At 43.8% G+C, this 13994-nt stretch overlaps 1 protein-coding gene across 4 annotated transcripts in view; it reads right to left on the bottom strand.

The window, feature by feature from the left end:
• epb41l5 (erythrocyte membrane protein band 4.1 like 5) overlaps positions 1-13994 on the bottom strand; it is a 37202-nt gene that overhangs the window by 15056 nt on the left and 8152 nt on the right. For all 4 annotated transcript variants that reach the window (XM_030343247.1, XM_030343248.1, XM_030343249.1 and 1 more), the window contains exons 3-13: positions 13031-13135; positions 11775-11817; positions 11432-11510; positions 10983-11027; positions 10229-10281; positions 8416-8536; positions 7647-7734; positions 7036-7124; positions 6624-6693; positions 4254-4423; positions 1044-1150 (exon numbers count right to left, since the gene is read on the bottom strand). In XM_030343247.1, the coding sequence (XP_030199107.1) occupies positions 1044-1150; positions 4254-4423; positions 6624-6693; positions 7036-7124; positions 7647-7734; positions 8416-8536; positions 10229-10281; positions 10983-11027; positions 11432-11510; positions 11775-11817; positions 13031-13135 (970 nt within the window). The remainder of the gene's footprint in view (positions 1-1043; positions 1151-4253; positions 4424-6623; positions 6694-7035; positions 7125-7646; positions 7735-8415; positions 8537-10228; positions 10282-10982; positions 11028-11431; positions 11511-11774; positions 11818-13030; positions 13136-13994) is intronic.

Genomic DNA, 13994 nt, shown 5'->3' with positions numbered 1-13994 from the left:
CACTTTTCTGAAACCAGGTGCCTGGGATTCAAATAAAACTGACCTATGCGCAGGCCTGCCTTAACCTGCCACTGGGCCCTGGGGCTTAGAGGTTTCGTAGGCCCCCTGAGAGGGGATCTTACAATAAAGATGTGTAACTTTTTTCCGACATTTTGCCGTTGTTGACGGGAGGGGGGGGGGGGTTGGACGAGAAATCCTGACGGAGGGGGGGGGGGAGACGACTGTGGCTGTGGTGTCAAGGGGCCACTGGCCCTCTTTTTTCTTGGCTGATGATAGGCCTCTGATCTTTGGCCCCAAACAAAAAATCACATTGTCTTGGGGCTTCGCCGATAGGGGGGCATATCATGTGCCAGTATAAAAAAATATATATATATATATATTTTTTTTTTTACTGCAGCTCATGATAGGCCCCCCGATCGGTGTAGGCCCTGGAGCTTCAGCCCAGGCAAGCCCGTGCTTTAAGGCGGCCTTGCCTATGCGGAATCGTGTGGATGCCTGAAAGGCAAAAAATGACATAAGCTGGGCGACGTTGAATTTTTTATTAAATTTTTTATTTTTATTATTCTTGTAGCTTTAAATACAGCCCCTTGGTACATTCAATTGCTAACTGTCCATTAAAAAGTATTCCTGCTCAATTCAAAAAGGTTTAATCTCCTCCTCGACTGAATGTTTGTATACAGTGCGCAGGGTGGATGTGCGCAGGCTGGATGCGCTCCACTTTTTAATGTGGAGAACCAGCGTCTTGAATATTTACGACAGCGTTTTTGCAGCTCGATGCGTTTTCGCAATGAGTCCGTCTTTACAGAGATATTCAGGAAAACGGAGGAGAAAAGATAGTGTTCGCCCTTGTGGACGGGGCCTCAGTTGAGCTAGAAAGGACCAACATAATTAGGACTAACAAATTGTGTGTGTGTGTGTGTGTGTGTGTGTGTGTGTGTGTGTGTGTGTGTGTGTGTGTGTGTGTGTGTGTGTGTGTGTGTGTGTGTGTGTGTGTGTGTGTGTGTGTGTGTGTGTGTGTGTGTGTGTGTGTGTGCGCGTCTCACCTCGGTTCTGCATGGTTCTCCTGGAGTACCGTCGGCTGGGTCTCCTCTCAAAGGAGGCGGACCGCCGGGCCTTGTTAGCCTTCGTGGTCTGGTACTCTGTCTTACCACTGGTGGAGGAGCACACAGTTAAAGTTGCTTTGGTCACTACTAGGGCTGAACGACTTGGGGAAATGCGAATCGAATAAGATTACTTTGACCAATATTGCGATTGCGAATTAATATGCGATTTTTAAATGTATTAAGTTCCTTATGTTCTGCATTATTCACTAAAAAAGCAATAAATCATTCTTAAGTATGACCAACACAACATTGGAAGCAGTCAACATATAAACTGCCCTTTCTTTTAGGCCAGGCCGATGTGTTGAGATTAATTGATATTCTAACTTTTGGTATTATAACTTGATTAAACTATTGAATTGTAAATGAAAAATAAATATAAATCTAACTGATCCCCAGTCAGTAACGGTATCAAATCACCAAAAAATAATAATATACAGTATATATATATTTTAAATCACAGCCTTTGCGATTGCGTTCAATTACAAAGGGATTTCGATTTGAATTTGATTAATCGTTCAGCCCTAGTCACTACTCTTTCCTGTACCAATAGTGTGCTCTTTCAGCCATAAGGTTCTGTCCACAGTACCTACAGGCATCCTTGAGCCAAATGTCTATCCCCTACCTGCTCCTTTAATGAATGCATGCATGATGTGAATCAAAGTCTGTATTGGATAGAGGTTTCTTCTAAAAGACAATAGTGTTTATAGTGCATTGCCTGCTTTTCTTTACCTGCTCACGCACGACAACAACCCAAGTTTGTGAAACCTCTCATTGAAGATACATCCTCTGAATGCAATCTTTTGTAATGTTCTTTTAAAAACAGTCAGGTCCATAAATATTTTGGCATCGACACAATTCTAATCTCTTTGGCTCTATACACCACCACAATGGATTTGAAATGATCCAAATCAGGTGAACGGTGTAGGAATTACAACAGTTTGTATATGTGACTCCCACTTTTTAAGGGACCGAAAGTAATGGGACAATTGGCTGATCAGCTGTTCCATGGCTTGGTGTGTGTTATACTTCATTATCCCATTTACAAGGAGCAGATAAAAGGTCTAGAGTTAATTTCAAGTGTGCTCTTTGCATTAGGAATCTGTTGCGGTCAACTCTCAATATGAGATCCAAAGAGCTGTCACTATCAGTGAAGCAAGCCATCATCAGGCTGAAAAATCAAAACAAACCAATCGGAGAGATAGCAAAAACATAAGATATGGCCAAATCAACCGTTTGGATCATTCTTAAAAAGAAAGAACGCACCAGTGAGCTCAGCAACACCAAAAGACCCGGAAGACCACGAAAACAACTGTGGTGGATGACCGAAGAATTCTTTCCCTGGTGAAGAAAACACCCTTCACAACAGTTGGCCAGATCAAGAACACTCTCCAGGAGGTAGCTGTATGTTTGTCAAAGTCAACAATCAAGAGAAGACTTCACCAGAGTGAATACAGAGGGTTCACCACAAGATGTAAACCATTGGTGAGCCTCAAAAACAGGAAGGCCAGATTAGAGTTTGCCAAATATCTAAAATAGCCTTCACAGTTCTGAAACAATATCCTACGGACAGATGCGACAAAGATCAACTTGTAGCAGAGTGATGGGAAGAGAAGAGTATGGAGAAGGAAAGGAACTGCTCATGATCCATAGTATATCACCTAATCAGTAAAGCATGGTGGTAGTGTCATGGCGTGGGCATGTATGGCTGCCAATGGAACTGGTTCCCTTGTATTTATTGATGACGTGACTGCTGACAAAAGCAGCAGGATGAATTCTGAAGTGTTTCGGGCAATATTATCTGCTCATATCCAGCCAAATGTTTCAGAACTCATTGGACGGCACTTCACAGTGCAGATGGACAATGACCCGAAGCATACTGCGAAAGCAACCAAACTTCTTAAGTGAAGTGGAATGTTATGCAATGGCCAAGACAATCACCTGACCTGAATCCGATTGAGCATGCATTTCATTAGCTGAAGACAAAACTGAAGGGAAAATGCCCCAAGAACAAGCAGGAACTGAAGACAGTTGTAGTAGAGGCCTGGCAGAGCATCACCAGGGATGAAACCCAGCGTCTGGTGATGTCCATGCGTTCCAGACTTCAGGCTGTAATTAACTGCAAAGGATTTGCAACCAAGTATTAAAAAGTGAAAGTACAAATCCATTGTCGTGGTGTATAGAGCCAAAAAGATTAGAATTGTGTCGATGTCCCAATATTTATGGACCCGACTGTATGCACAAAGACGGGAACTGCACTGGCCCAGGTGTGACCTCTGCTTGCCGACAGAGTTCCTCCAGCCTCCACCCTCTGTTGCTCAACCCCGACCCCTGCGACCCCAGCACTAAACCAACATGAGAGAGAGCGAGCGCTAGCCCGTGCTTATCTAGCTGGCTAATGTTTAAACCCACAAGGCCGCCGAGCTCGCACTCTGCCCAGTGTACAGCTTGGTGCTGTAGCTGAACTGCTAGTGTATGTACGCCAACAACATGTCACGAGTTGCCAGTATGCAGATTTATGACTGAGTTGTTCCTGTGGTTATGATATCTACCGGTAAGTGTATTGAAGGGGAATACAAGATTGCCCATGTTTTTGCAGGTTTTGACAAAAGGACGTGTTGCTCTTGGTAGTTTAGCAGCAGGCAACGCAATTTCAAATGACAAGGAAGAAAACAAGGGTTTAAGTCTGATTGTTAGATATCTGAGTCATCCGTTATGAGGAACACTCCATAACATTCAGAGCTGACCCTCCCCCCTGTCCCTAACTGAGCCAGCAGACTCATTTTCTGCGGTGCTGTCACCTAGTGTGTAATGGCCTGCAAGGGGAACCACTGAATTCATCTACTTTTTAATGCAGGAGTACTGCTTCATTCATGTGTTGTGAAGACTGACAATATAACATTGTGGACGAATCAGACCATTGGTGTCATTGGTCCAACATCCCTGTATGTATTGTTAAAATGTATCAGAAGTCTTGTATGTAAAAAAAAAAAGCTGCACTTGGTTGGTTTACCTTGAAGGAGCGTGTTGGGGTTAGGGCATCTTGCTCAAGATAGGCCGCAAACATTGGGAATCAAACTCAGAACCTCTCAGCTGAGAGTCATAGACTAACTCCCGGAAGACGTGTAGTGCCGGAGGGGGGTTCTGGGGTACCTGTATCTGAAGCGGGACCCCATGCGGATGAAGCCCGACTGGGCAGAGTTCTTCTGCACGGGCCCCCGCAGCCGGAAGAAGGCGTGGTGCTCCACGGCACACTTCCACAGGTGCTTGCAGGCCTTGGGGTGGTCCATCCGGAACACAAAGGTGTGCTCCTGCTCCTTACCCTGGGGGAGGGGAAGATGGGGGGGGGGGGGGGGGGGGGGGGGGGGGGGCAGCAGGAAGAGAGGGGGAGGGGGATGTAGAGGAGGGGGGGACAGAGGAGAGAGAGAGGGGAACATGGAGCTTAGTTAATTAGGTCTATGAAGATAGAGGTCATAAAGAACAGTGCTAAGCCTCTGTTAGACATCCCAACCTTCATTGTATTCTGAAGGGCTCCTAAACCTATGATTAGTAAAGAGTTGGGTAGGAAGTCCACGTATACAACATTGACACGTTGTTTTAGTGTAGGTTATTATCTAGAGCTAGAACTTATGGTTTTCTGGAGGAATATGCAAGGAGCCCATTGGCTGCTTTGCGGCATACAGGTAAGATAAGATTATACCCAATAAATCCAAATAATTGCCGGATCTACCTTCACAGCTAAACTATCATTGTCAACTTCAAATTTGGTCTTAACTTGTTTAAGTTGTAATGTCTTTCGGATTTTATTTCCCCAAGAATTTACACAAAGACACATGTGACCTGAGTGCACACATGACATTCCCAAAGTTCACTTGTCGCTACGGGTGAGTATTAGAGAAATCAGTCCCCTAGTCTCCTCAGTGGGAACACAGGAACGGCATACTGTAAACCTGAACACCACACAAGGAGGAACCACAGGATTACGCAGCGTTACAGCTCTACAAAGAGATTTCAGTGACCTCTGAGTCTATGGAAAAATATAATCTATAAACTCGTCAGGAGTCAGTATGGTGACTATGAAATAAAATCCCATAGAAAAAGATCCTTAGCCTAACAAATAGGAATAATGTGTGATGCCGTTAGAACTGCACTCCCCCTCGGGATGAATAATTCCCCCTTCAAAATCGATCGCAATCCATCTACACATCATCTCAGATTACACGCACACAAAAACAAACACATCCTGGTCATGTAGCAAACAAAAAGACAGCAGATGTATAGACAGTGGAGAGAGCATGCCTCTATGTGCACGTGTGTGTGTGCGTGCGTGTGTTTGTGTGTGCAACATTGTGTGTGTGTGTATGAGTTTGGAGGAGGTGTACATTCCAGAGATGCCGGAGAAAGATGGCTAGTGTATTAACCTTAGCCTGCGCACGCTGCAGTTCAACTGAACAGTCCCACACAAAACCCCAGTGGCCTCTTACACACGGGACGGCCAACTGAGGTGGTCCCCGAAGACACCGTGGATGGGACGCAAGAGAGTGAGGGCCGGAAAGGCAGCCCCGAAGACAGACGGATGCGTTGAAATATTGTGCACTTTAATCGAACAATGCCGGGTTAAATTGGGAGGATATATTGCACGCAAGGGGACGTACACACACCAGCGCCGCACTACCTGCATAACAACTAAAGACCCTGTCTTTGCACACGCAAGCAAAGCGTGTCCATGTGTCTGAGAGTATTTTGCAGGTTGTGTACACGTGTGCTTTAAGCATGGCATGCATGGTTGTCTGAAACAGTGTGTGTGTGTGTTTTAAGTAGAATCAGAAACGATGAGCAAAATAAGTTAACGCACAAGGAATGAAGACACAGGAAACCCGTCTTGGTGCTCTGCTACACTGTCTGTGTGTGTCTATGTTTGAGTCTTTGTGTCAATCGCGGCCTGTGTCTCATACCACGATCCCCCTGGTCCAACGATGAGTCTATGTCTGGAGAAACTACCTGGCCCACTGATTCAAATCACTACAAAACTAAACCTCAATATGAACAACTAGCCAGTGTTCGTTTCTAACCCCGAACAACTGGGCCCTGTCCTCAGTAATCTAGGCCTGCGGTCATGTGACTCCACCTCCACCAATCAGGAGGCCACAATGTAGCTTTCAAAGGGACACTAGACAGCCTATCCCTCCTCTCTTATCTCCGATGTGATGATAGAAATGCAGAGAACCTCGGCCCAGAAGTCAGGGGAGGCCAACCCAGGTCACACTTAACTTCAGACATATAAACACACACAGAAGGTTCATTTAGTATTTACTTCACCAAATCCTAACCAGTCACTTTATTTATCCATCGATGATTCATTTGCTTTGACTGTCAAGCATACATTTCACCACATCGGCAATGATTTGTCATGGTGACCAAAGAACGATGTCACAAGAATGAGCAGGAATAGCACAAAAACTTTATCAAAAGGCTATATTTAAAAAGTTGACACACAGCATGTATGTGTGTGCGTGTGTATACCTGTTCATCATCCTCCACCACAACAAGAGTCAGCTTGCTTTTTTTGAAGTCCAGGCGAGTGATTTTGGGCCTGAAATAGATTAACATAAATCACAAATAAATATTTATTGAAATAAATCGTCTGTCAACATATAAACACGCACACACACACACACACACACACACACACACACACACACACACACACACACACACACACACACACACACACACACACACACACACACACACACACACACACACACACACACACACACACACTATGTAAGGGGTATGGAGGGAATAAAAGGAACCAAAAGGTTCAAAAAGTTTAACAGGGTCCAAAAGGTAAGCCCAGTAGGTAAAAACATCACAATAAGGAGTAATCCCAGTAAGTAAGGACCCCACACTGAAACAACAAACAGTAACGCACCAGAAGAACAGTCCAATCTTGGTTTCTCCCTCGAACACCAGAACCCCAGTGGGGGTCAGGCCCAGGCTGTACTCATTCCCATCTCTGGCCTGGGGGACAAGAAGAAGAAAAGAAGAAGAGGGAACACATGTTTAAATTCCTCCCCCATTCCTCTGCTTCCTGTCCGCTATCAGTTCCATCTCAAACACTTCCTGTCTGACCTGGTGGTGATCAAGTGGCTTAACAGCAAACATATGTGGTAAGACAGTTGGGATAATTTACTCTGTTCTGCAAAGTTCTGATGCTTTAACTGTTTGTTACATTACAATGTTATTAAACCATGTTTGCATTTAAGTGTTGCTTTGTGTGTTTGATTGATTGTGCAGGTGGAAATCAGAAAGGTTATGTTATATCATACTATTTTATTTATTAAATGCACTGTAAGATGACAGAGATTAGTGTCCCCATTAGAATGAATCATAGTGACTTACGATAGTAGATCATGTGGTTATTATCATCACCATGTGTTTCCCCTACACTTGTCTACCCCTGAACTGTAAAGGCTTCAGGTCAACAGCAGGAAGCGGTAAGAGTGCCCCCTGTTTGTGAGCTAGTGTTGATCGGCCTCTTACCTTGACCATGTGCATGTCCACCCCGTACATCTCCAGCCACTTTGCCTTGTTCAGGTAGTTGATCTCCGCCTGGGCGGGCATCTGGCCTCTGTGCCGGAAAACGGACAGGAGAACCAACCAATCAGAATAGAGAATCCTCATGTGAAGTTCAGAATGTAAGTACACAACCCTGAGCCATCAGTATTCCATTGAGTGTGTTAACGATACAAGGGTGAAAGAGCTTTTGTTAAACATAAGCAATGCAAGTCAAATTGTTCTTTAGGAATTGCCCCTTTTGAAGCTTTAATGGGGTCATGCATTCCACATCCTTCATCGGGAGATTCATAGAGGTACTGAAGAGTCGATGGTGCAGGTGTTTCATATTTTCAAATGATAAGAGTCTGGATTTTAAGGGCCATATATTCTAGCAGCATCTGGTCTGCAGAATTTTTTAACATTTCAAGTCAGCCTGATGAGGCAGACAGCACTTGAATTATTACAATTATCATAGTTATAGCATACAGCATATCTACTGCCTGTCTGAAAGGCAGTGTGATTGGATGAAGACATTTTGATCACCTGCCACATAACATAATGTTCATAATGTCACAATGTCCCAAGTCAATGGGGTTACCCTACCCTCAACTGATCGGCTGAGGTATATAACAAATGGGCTTCAGAGGGGTTTAGGTGAACGGCCAAATGGGGTTTCCATTGGTCGTGGTCTACAGGCGATGGGGCATCCCATTAGCTGGAGGTCGTATTGGTCTGACGGGGAGCAGCAGCTCACCTGCACTCCTTCCATGTGCTGTAGATGGCGAGCTCCATCGTCTCCGTCTGCTCTGGGCTGAAGCGGAACTCCGACACCATGTCCATACCATGCTCTGCCGGGTCACAGTCCCCCATCTCCGCTACAAACACAAACACCAACACATGAATTAGGACACTCACTCAGAACGTAACAAAGCAAGAAATTAAAACACATCAAGACAGTGCTGATGGTCAGACTGTAGTTTAGGTTTCATCCAGATAAGGAAATTCCAAGTAATGCAAAGCAAGAAAAACAAGTTAAGTTACCGTGTGTTACGCAACACCTTTTAGTTACCACTGGCCTGCCTTTTTATAACCAACTGGACGTGATCCTGACTAAGAAGCCAATAACCAACAGCAGCCTAATACCGTCACAAAAGCCCAAGAAGGCTGCTTCTATACCGCAGCAGCTATGCCTATGAGAACAAGACGGTACATTCTATTCTCTGAGCAGTGGAACTGGGAGTCACAATTGACCGATAAGACTTGGATCCCGTTACAGACTGTATCCAAGGGAAAAACAGGGAAAGACAAACTCTTTTTCCCCACCTCATATTAGAGCCATTTCCACCAGGTGCAAGAAAAATGACATCAATGTTAAAAGCACACAGAAGGAAATGGTATCCTCTCCTTGAGGTAAATAAAAATGTAGCAGGAGAATGTGGATTAATGAGGGTAAGAAATTGAGGAGGTGCTAGACTGAGAGCAATAAAGAGAGACGGAGAGACAGCGAGAGATGATTTAAAGATTCTTTAGAGAGCACTAAGCCTTAATGAGGTACTGATTACCCCGCAGAGACAGAGAGACAGAGAGACAGTGAGTGTGTGTGTGTGTGTGCGCGCGTGCGTGCACGCACGGCGTGCGCTGCGTGCGTTCATTCTTCCTGAACACGTCTGAACAAAATCCACCTCTTTCAAAGGCTTTTTTACGTCCCACCACCATAAAGACCACAGCAGTACAGCACCAAATTGGCTCTGTGTAAAGCCAATACAGCCTCATTATTGTGCCGTTAAGTGAGTCAACTCGGTCGAGGAGGAGAAAAAGGCAAAGCCGAGTCCACTCTGCCAGTGAATTCCTTGCCGTTGCCATGGGGATGGAACTGAAATCCCTCCGTTGGACCCAAGACAGGTCATGACTGGAGGGCAGAAGTGTCGGACAGCTTGCGGTGGTCACAGTCGGACCCCAAGAGAGGCAACGGAGAAACGCATGAAAGGCCAGTATAGACGCAGAGTAGAAGACAGGAGAGGCCAGTAGAGCAGAAGAGTAGCAACATGGTAGATGCCAGGTTAGAAGCAGAGGCAAATAAAGAATATGCCAGTAGAGAGACAGAGGACAAAACACAGTAGAGTCCCGCAGAGGTCCAACGCAGTAGAAGCCAGCAGAGAGACAAAGTAAAACTATAATAGATTGAATCAATGTAGAAACACAGACGAGGCCAATAGAGAGGTAAACTAGAAGTACAGTAGAGGCAGAGTAGACACGCACAAAAGAAGCCGTGTAGAGACATAGCAGAAACACAATAGAGGCAGATTAGAAAGACAATAGAGGCAGTGTAGAACAACACTAGATCCCGGCATAGACAGATGAGAAAAACAGTAGAAAGCAGTAGGGAGGCAGAGTAATGGGCTGGCCCAGTGGTGACACAGCTGGTTTTCAAGCCATCAGGTTCAGAAGAGTGGAGAAAGACGACCACTCTTTACTGATTAAGAGGATGTGGTGGTCAATGCTGGAGGGTTTACTGCAGGAAGGGTCTCGTTTTTCAGAAGTTAATGAGGGCTTAGACATTAACCTACCCTGGAGGGAGAAGGCCCCTAGCTCCACAGCAGTGTCGAACTCACACTCCAACCTGGAAAAAACAGAAGAACAGACATGGTCAACCAACAGGACGGAAGGTGGATTTGCTTCAGTGTCCCCCTGCCCTTGAACTTATCCCCCCTAAAGTTATGAATATGATACTGGCGTGCTCACAATCCACTGGCTGACTTCTGTTAATAATGGTATAAATATGTAATCCCATAAGCGTCTTAGTTTAGTGTGGTCTTATTTAGGAATGCAACAGATTAGTTCATATAGCAAATAATAGGTTTAATCAAGTACGATTCTTCAACTAAATAACTACATTTGTTGTGGCTTTAAACCATGATTATAATAAAATATTTTTTTATTGAATCTCTAATTGAGTGAGCAAAAAACGAATATTGGTGGTAACAACAAAGAGCATTGAGACTGCGAATGAAAGATTGGGTTTCATTTTGAAACAGTGAATTTTTTTATTAGCACAAGGAGCAATATGTTTTGTCTATTGATGATGATCCATAAATTCATGGAGCCATAACCCGCATCATCTCACCTGTCATTGCAATCACTATTTACATATTTACTTTTTGTTATGTCTACATAGATAAATGTTTTCACATCATTTTAAATATATGATTATTATTATCTTAACTGTTAACTAACCCTGTAAAGTTATTTTTCTGATCACACTTTGCCTCGTTGGTTTTTCTATGAATCTTTAATTGTGTTTAAGAAAATACGAATACTCACTTTCCACTGAGAATGTCCTGCTTCAGCTGTAATACAAATAGGTATCTGAAAGAACATAGAGCATAATAAACCAAATGTTAAATTAAAATAACATATTTGCATCCAGTAATCACCCAAAGCTGGCAACTGAATGACAATTATTAATATTTGTTCAAAATAATATATAAATGATTAAGAGAAACTCTATTAAAAAGGCACACTATTATTTGAAATAGGAACAATTTAGCTTAGATAATAAAAAAATAAACGTTACTTTGCTTTTGAGTGTCTCAAAAAACATGACGTAGATAGACAACGACCACAGCAAACATAAATATCTGCCATGACATTAACTCTAACTGACTACTGCCTTTTCAAATTAGAAAAACATTTAAGAAAATATATTAAAGAATAGTGCTCCCAATGCCACTGCAAAGGGGGTCAGACAGAGGTTTTGTGTGGGCATGTACCTTGTGAGCTCTTCGTGCAAGTTGTTGGGTTCAGACGAGTAGAACTTGACCCTCAAGTGAAGACAGTAGGGAGGTCCGACTACCAGAAAGGAGGAGGGAGGGAGGGAGGGAGGAAAGAGAGACAAGGTGAATAGCAGAATATCATGACAGACACAACCAACACAACTGAGCAGAGACAAGAGTACAGTTCAACTTGGTTCCCAGACACTTAGTGAAGTGTCTGGGAAGTGTTCTTTCAAAAAGGTCAGTGTGTACCTCCCTCAGTTCAACAAATGTTGGATACATTTAAATCACAAGATGCACTACACTTCCCCAGTTTGTGTATATGTGTGTTTATACTCACTTTTTACTTGTTTTTTTATGCTTTTGGTTACATCAAGCCAATGCTGAAATTATAAAAGGAAAGATATTTTTAGTTCCAACATCAATGACTTCTGAACCAAACAAATATAAATAAATTGAATGAATAAATACAACTATAAAAAGGCTTTTAAGTTCAGGAACCGATTTTGTTCAATGGTACGCATAGCTGAAATATTTTCCCAATTTATTGTACCAGCATTTCTATGCAAAACTAAAAACTAAAACTAAAAAATCATTCAAATTACATATTGTTGTTGCAATCGGAGACTTTGCTACGGTTGACAGACAAAGTCTGTAACACACGTTATGTTCAACTTCTGTTAAAAGATGTCTATTTTCTCACAAGGCTGCACATTCACAAATGCACACAAACACGTAGACACACTCACACACTTGGTTTGCTGTTGCAACTCTTTCCTGGGAATTCAGAATCTGTCAGGCATGAAAAATGTCTACGAGGGCTGTGTGTGTGTGTGGGTCTCCCTCTCGCTCTCCCTCTCTCTCAGCCGGCCAGTCGGACTCTCCTCCACATTCCTTAATCCAGCCCCCTCTCTACCCCCCCCCCCCCCCCCCCCCTCTTCGACAAGCTAGGTTTAGCTTCCTCCTCATTTTCTCAAACCTGGACCCTCCTTTCCCTTCCTCTTTCCTAATCTGTCTTCCTTCACTCGTTACTACTACTCTCTTCCTCCGACTTACCAAGGTCCCCCTGCTAAAACATTTATCTACCCATCTTTCTTCTATCTCTCTCTCCTCACAGCATACTAAAACCTCATACCAAGATGTATATCCATCTTCTACCTCCCACTCTGCACACAAGTTACTTAGCAGCCCCTTCCACCACATGTCTATCATTTATCTTTCTTGCCCTCTTTACTCCATGCACTTCTCAGAGTATCAGAGAGTACCTCTGTGTGGGCCCTCTGCACAGCAACATGTCGGAGGGGGTTTTCCCCTTCGTGGGATGACGCCCACCGACTGCCCGTGTAACCAATTACATCAGGCCTTTCTCTACGTGCCAATCCCCTGCTTGCTGTCTCCCGTCAGCATGGGAGTATTATACTACATATATAAACATTCGAGAACACACACACACACACACCTGAGCTGCATCATTGAGCAAGACGCTCTACATACCTTACTATGCGAGTGGCCTCAGATAAAATACTATTTTGAAGGACATTGATATTCATTCTAAATACATTTTGGGTTGTCGTCGAGGTCTCCTTCTCCTCTTACCGGGACTTGAGCAGAGTCCATGAAGCGCAGACCGAAGTAGTCCTTCTCGACGATGTCCAGGTGGTACATTATCTGCTCAAACAGCTCCTCCCCTTTGGCTTTTTTCTGGGCAGAGGAAAGACCACAAAGAGAATGGAAAAGTAGAATAAATCAACTTAAAACGTGTATTTATCTGGGCCTAAGATGAATGATCTTCAGTCAATGCAAAGATAAGAATCGAACATGTTTTGGTCCTTTATATGTCCATTCTTTTAAAAAGCTGCTTTTCCTGATTTTAACAACAATAACAGCACTCAAAGGAGACTTAAATGTGAACATGTGTTACAGTGGTCTGTAATCGACGCTGGACCAGTTGGTTATGATCTCCTATCTCAGGGACCTGGGGATGTTTCTCAGATGACGTCAGCGGTGCCAGGTGTGTGTGTCTGTACACACAGATGAACACACAGAGACAAAGTGGGGTTGCTGTGGCAACAGGAGTTTAAGCGGCCAAGACCCCTGTCAGCCAAGGGTTCATGCGTGTGTGCGTGCGTGTGCATGTGTGTGTGTGTGCATGGGTATATGAGTGTGCTTGTGTCTGGGGTGTAGCGGAATATAAATTATATGATCTACTGGCTTCCCAATCCTCTGGCAATGCAGGAACCGTTCCTTTTAGTCTCATGAAAAAACCTTGGATTCATATTATTACAACTCGAAGAGTCAGCTGTTCTGTATGCTGCGCTCTGCATCCTTGTATCACTACCCTGCTCGCTTCATTTAAAAAAGGTACCAACCTAGTTCTATATAGCAGCAGACACTCGACTTCTGCCTTTCCCGGTAGAGACATGATGGTTGTTCTGTTTGAGGTAATGTTGTAGATTTTTCGATTGCAAAAAAAAAGAAAAGTAAAACGATGAAAAGGAAAAACAAACGTGCACCCAACGGTAATGGCAGTCAATGGGTGTACGGAAAATCCGTTGCAAAC

The sequence above is a fragment of the Gadus morhua genome, chromosome 20 (assembly GCF_902167405.1).
Source record: "Gadus morhua chromosome 20, gadMor3.0, whole genome shotgun sequence".
Taxonomy (NCBI): Eukaryota; Metazoa; Chordata; class Actinopteri; order Gadiformes; family Gadidae; genus Gadus; species Gadus morhua.
Note: the sequence above shows the minus strand (reverse complement) of the source record. Positions and strands in the feature narration are given on the sequence as shown.